Source organism: Mustelus asterias, chromosome 12, assembly GCF_964213995.1.
Source record: "Mustelus asterias chromosome 12, sMusAst1.hap1.1, whole genome shotgun sequence".
Lineage (NCBI taxonomy): Eukaryota > Metazoa > Chordata > Chondrichthyes > Carcharhiniformes > Triakidae > Mustelus > Mustelus asterias.
In genome coordinates this window covers 6,389,229-6,395,228 of record NC_135812.1, presented here as the reverse complement: position 1 = coordinate 6,395,228, position 6,000 = coordinate 6,389,229, and the positions used below count along the sequence as shown (strand labels likewise).

General features: G+C 47.7%; 1 protein-coding gene across 1 annotated transcript in view; it reads left to right on the top strand.

Annotated features, from left to right (window-relative positions):
- Positions 1-2,374: 2,374 nt before the first annotated feature.
- Positions 2,375-6,000, top strand: part of LOC144501204 (ribosomal protein S6 kinase beta-1-like) — a 70,556-nt gene continuing 66,930 nt past the window's right edge. The window contains exon 1 of the mRNA XM_078224645.1: positions 2,375-2,595. Coding sequence (XP_078080771.1) covers positions 2,461-2,595 — 135 coding nt within the window. The 5' untranslated portion in view covers positions 2,375-2,460. The remainder of the gene's footprint in view (positions 2,596-6,000) is intronic.

Here is a 6,000-nt window from a genome sequence, read left to right as displayed (position 1 = left end):
TTAACATGTATAGAAAGAAAATTAGCAGTAACTTTTACCGATTACAAACAAGAAAAAAAGCCCATGATATTGTATAAACCTTAGCAAATATATGAAATGTTCCAACCAAACAAACTTCCTTAAACAAAACCCTTGCCACAAGTTTAGCACAGAAAATACGAATGCTCACATGATGCTGGAACTTTGTCCTTTGGTTTGATGCTGCAGTTCTCTTGAGACACACACAAAAGTTTGAAATCAGAACAGCTTCCCAAAACACCAGAGAGAGAGAGAGAGACTCTAGATACTAGTTAGCAAAACCACCAACAGCAGAATTTTCACTCCAGGAAGACAAGAAGTCTTGCTTTCAGTAGGCCAGCAGAATTTCCAATATTAGGGAGAGAGAGAAAAGCACTTATTTTCAGTCTGATGACCACCCCCTTCTAAATTAAAACTGCAGCCAATAGCCAAACTGAAAATGAAACATTGAATTCACTATGAAGAAGAAGAAACAGATGGCCTGCTACCCAGTCTTCCCCAACAATGCAGGGTCATAAAACAAATCCCAGTAAGTACCTGAGGCCCAGAGTAAAAATAAACAAAACGCATTTAAGCCACTGAAGCAGCTTCTAGCAGATAGCTCGGCAACAATGAAACCAAAAAGGCTGCTTACAAACTGCAATAAACATGATTTTAAAAAACATTTCTTAAAGATACACTAGCTTCACATTATAAATGGTTGTGAATGTAGCCCAGTCCATCACGCAAACCAGCCTCCCATCCATTGACTCCATTTACACTTCCTGCTGCACCGGAAAAGCAGCCAGCATAATCAAGGACCCCATGCATCCTAGTACATGGGTGGCACCGTGGCTTAGCACTGCTACCTTACAGTGCCAAGGACTCAGGTTCGATTCCTGGCTTGGGTCACTGTCTGTGTGGAGTCTACACATTCTCCCTGTGTCTGCATGTGTTTCCTCCGGGTGCTCCAATCTCCTCCCACAGTCTGAAAGACATGCTGGTTTGGTGCATTGGCCATGCTAAATTCTCCCTCAGTGTACCTGAACAGGTGCCGGAGTGTGACGACTAGGGGATATTCACAGTAACTTCATTGCAGTGTTAATGTGAGCCTACTTGTGACACTAATAAATAAAATTTATAAACTTTATGCCCTAGCTACGACTGTAATACTACATGCTGCACCCTCTCATTTCCCTGTCCTCTATGTACTCTATGAACAGTATGTTTTGACTGTATAGCGCACAAGAAACAATATTTTTCACTGTATCCCAATACATGTGACAATAATGAATCAAATCAAGGAATTAAATTGACTTTGTCTACACTTCCCGCAGACTCGGAAAAGCAGCCAGCATAATCATGCACCCCAGGCATACTCTATTCTGCCTTCTTCCGTCGGGAAAAAGATGCAAAAGTTTGAGGTCATGTACCAATGACTCAAGAACAGTTTCTTCCCTGCTGCTGTCAGACTTTTGAATGAACCTACCTGGTATTACGTTGATCTTTCTCTACACACTAGCTATGATTGTAACACTATATTCTACACCCTCTCCCTTCCTTCTCTATGAATGTTATGCTTTTGTCTGTATAGTAAGAAATCTCACAACATCATGTTAAAGTCCAACGGGTTTATTTGGAATCACGAGCTTTTGGAGCGCTGCGCCTGCATCATGTGAGTCACCTGATGAAGGAGCAGCACTCCGAAAGCTCATGATTCAAAATAAACCTGTTGGACCTTTAACACAGCGTTGTGAGACTTCTTCCTGCCCCCACCCCAGTCTAACACCGGCATCTCCATATCTTTGTCAGTATAGCACACAAGAAACAAAACTTTTCACTGGATCCCAATACATGTGACAATAATAAAGCAATTTGGGCAGCACGGTGGCACAGTGGTTAGCATTGCTGCCTCACAGCGTCAGGGACCCGGGTTCAATTCCGGCCTCGGGTCACTGCCTGCGTGGAGTTTGCACGTTCTCCCTGTGTCTCCTCCGGGTGCTCCAGTTTCCTCCCACAGTCCAAAGATGTGCTGGTTAGGTGGACTGGCCCTGCTAAATTGCCCCTTAGTGTCAGGGGGATTTGTAGGGTAGATAAGTGGGGTTATGGGGATAGGGCCTGGGTGGGATTGTAGTGGGTGCAGACTCGATGGGCTGAATGGCCTCCTTTTGCACTGTAGGGAGTCTATGATAAGTCAAATAAATTGGGTTGAATTGCTCCTTTGAGCCCCCTATCGGCTCTGAAGGCTTCTGCACCAAGTGGAGTGGTTGAGAGTGCGCATGCTCACGGCCTCTTCCTGCTCCTCCCCCTCCCGCCAACAGTACGTCGCGCACGCATTGCGCGCCGAACAGGGCGGAGGAAATGGAGCCGGCGGGCGGGGGCGCGCCCCCGTGGCCAGGCCACGCACGCGCGCGCGGGGCGGGCGTCGGCAGCAGTGGCAGTGATGGTGGGCGATTGGAACCCATGAGGAGCGAAGCCGGGGGGAAGCCAGAGAGAGCAACGCACGGAGCGGCGAGAGACATGGCTGGGGTGTTCGACATCGACCTGGACTCCGAGTACCTGCAGGAAGAAGGCGTCTCGGACGAGGAGCCAGAGGGAGTAAAGAGAGAAAAAAAATTTGGCGCGGCGGCGGCGGAGTTAGAGAAAGAGAAGGGAAGAACTGGGTGGGTGGGTGTCGCCTGAGGTGAAGGCGAGGCCTGTCGGAATAGGCCAGGGAGGGAGGGGAATGAAGCCGAGCTGAGGCGACTTCCTCCCGGCCCTTGGTTAAGTGGCCCGGCGAAAGGGTGTGTGAGGGGTGCTGTTGGTGGGCCTACCCCGTTACAGCGGGAGCGGCAGCCTGGTCCACTCGGTGCCTCCCCCGGCCGCCTGGCAGGTGGGGAGTGAACGCCCCGCAGCTCGCGGCGGGCGCAACCGCCGGGCCTCGCGCTGTGTGTGTGTGGCAGCTCCTGGAGCTCGAGGAGGGAGGAGGCGACCCAGCCCAGAGCGCGAGAGACAGGTGCAGGCGGCTGCAACCAGCAGAGACTGCACCTTGTCAAATGCCAGAACACTACACATATAACATGGGCTAAAATCTGCAGTGAGAGGATAAATTCACGTGTGCCTCCTTCCAGCCCATCCAACAGCTGTCCAGGTTCGTCCGGAAAAGTTTTAATTATTCATGAGCTTCTTGCCCTTTTCTATGCAGTTCCTCACCCACGCCTCACAATCCTTGCTGTATTTTCTTTAAGGAAACCCCCCCCCCATACTTATCCCATCTTCCTGTAGTCGCAATGTGGCAGGCTGCACCTGCCGGGAGGCCTGAGACTGGGAGTCCCCTTTGGCTCAGGCCAGGAGAAAAGCTATCTTTGGGGGGGGGGGGGGGGGGAGGAGAGAAATCTGCCAACAGGGGTTGATATCAGCCCTCGCTCCACTGAATATTTAGACTCGAGTTTAAAATTACACCGCAGTCCACCACCAACGAACTTGCCAGCTTGCAGAATGTTGCCAGCTACGCATACGTTAATAACTGAAACACGTTGTTTTATGCCTGTATTAAGATTTAAAACGTGCTGGAACTGCACGGACTGGGTAATAGAAATGTACTTTGTGTGAAGTGCAAAGGTTAATTTTGAATAGTGCCTTGAAAGTATATCCACTGCCTTCTTGAGCTCAAGTTGTTAGCTGCCTCAACAGGATAATTGAGTCAGTTTTTGTGCCAAATCTCCCAACTCCATTGTAAGTTTCATCTGGTTGATAACATTTGTAATGCTCGTGTTTACTGACTTGTCATATGATGTGGAGTTTAGGTTGGAGGAAGATGAGCACCCAGGTGACTCCAGTGTGACTTTTAAAAAAAGTTTATTTATTAGTCACAAGTAAGGCTTACATTAACGCTGCAATAAAGTTACTGTGAAATTCCCCTAGTCGCCACACTCCGGCGCCTGTTTGGGTCAATGCACCTAACCAGAACTTCTTTCAGACTATGGGAGGAAACCGGAGCACCCAGAGAAAACCCACGCAGACACAGGGAGAACCTGCAAACTCCACACAGACGATGACCCAAGCCAGGAACCGAACCCAGGTCCCTGGCGCTATTAGGCAGCAGTGCTAACCACTGTGCCACTGTGCTGATATGATTATAAAATCATAGGAAGCCATTCGGCCTTTCATGTGCATGTTGTCTCTCTGTAAGGACAATCTGGCTAGTCTCGTTCTCCAGCCTTTTGCTGGTAGCAGTAGCCTTGCCCTTCAGATAATTATCAGATTCTTTTTTGAAAGCCACGTTTGAATCTTCCTCCGCCACAACTCGGGCAGTGCATTTCAGATCTTAACCACTCACAACATAAAAATGATTGCGTTCATGTTGCCTCTGGTTCTTTTGCCCTTCTCCTCAAATCAGTGTCCTCATGTTCTCAACCCTTCTGCAATGGGAGCAGTTTCTTCAAATCTTCTGTCCAGGCTCCTCATGATTTTGAACACCTCTGCCTTCTCTAAGGAGAGCAGCCCCAGCTTTGCCAATCTATCCATATGACTGAAATCTCTCGTCCTCAGAACCATTCTCGTGAATCTTCTTTCCTATGCCTTCCGATACGATCACAATATACTGTGTGTGAATAATGCTGTAAAATAGCCACAAAGTTTGCTATTTATGCTTTGATAGACGTGAAGAGTGCCTATGACCCCTTGTAAGGTGAGTTCTTAATCTCAGTTGCACTGTTTCAGGGTACTGAATGGGTGCCAAATCACAGAATTGGTACAGCGCAGAAATGCTTTCGAAGGAGAAATAAATGAACAGTCCATTGCCCTTGACTGTTCTTGCACACCTTCTGGTGGTTCGTTATAATGCAATCTTGGCAAAGTTGTAGTCATTGGATTTTGCCAGAAGACACTGAAGGCAGAATCATAGAAACCCTACAGTGCAGAAGGAGGCCCTTTGGCCCATCGAGTCTGCACCGACCACAATCCCACCCCACATATTTACCCGCTAATCCCTCTAACCTACGCATCCCAGGACTCTAAGGGGCAATTTTTAACCTGGCCAATCAACCTAACCCGCACATCTTTGGACTGTGGGAGGAAACCGGAGCACCCGGAGGAAACCCACGCAGACACGAGGAGAATGTGCAAACTCCACACAGACAGTGACCCGAGCCGGGAATCGAACCCGGGACCGTGGAGCTGTGAAGCAGCAGTGCTAACCACTGTGCTACCGTGCCGCCCTTTCATGATTTAAAACAACTCTGCCTGCGACTCTTTTGCTCACATGGTACAAGAAGCCACTGGTTTAGTGACTGAATAAGATAATTCAGTTTCACTTAGTCTTAGGAATTTTACTTCTCATTTTCGGATTGTTTCCATGCAAAGATGCTATTGTGAAATCTTCTCAAGCTAGATTTTGATTTGGCAGTGAAATTTGATTGAGGGCCAGCATTTGAAATTCAGGCTCTTCGCTGTTCTTGTCCACATGACATTTTGTAGCTAAGTTAGTTTTTGACCACCCAAAACTTATTTGTAATGGGATTGTATGCTGAAATGTAATAAGTCACTTTCTGTGGAACAACTGTGGATATTTTACAACATGCTTTAAAGTTAATTAGTGTCACAAGTAGGCTTACATTGACACTGCAATGAAGTCACTGTCAAAAATTCCCTCGTCACCACACTCCAGTGTCTGTTCGGGAACATTAAGGGAGAATTTAGCATGGTCAAGGCACCTAACCACGTCTTTCGGACTCTGGGAGGAAATCGGAGCACCCGGAGGAAACTTACGCAGACACGGGGAGAACATGCAGACTCTGCACAGACAATGACCCAAGCTGGAATCGAACCTGGGTCCCTGGCACTGTTGAGGCAGCAGTGCTAACCACTGTGCATTGGTGCTATCCATGTGCTAGAGACACCTGAAAGTTTTAATCTTTAAAGATGCCATGTTGACTGAAGTTATGGTATGTTATCTTGCATCCTCTTCTGAAGGTACAGATTTGTGCAGTTCTCTAGACACAATCTTAATTCTTATCATTATTT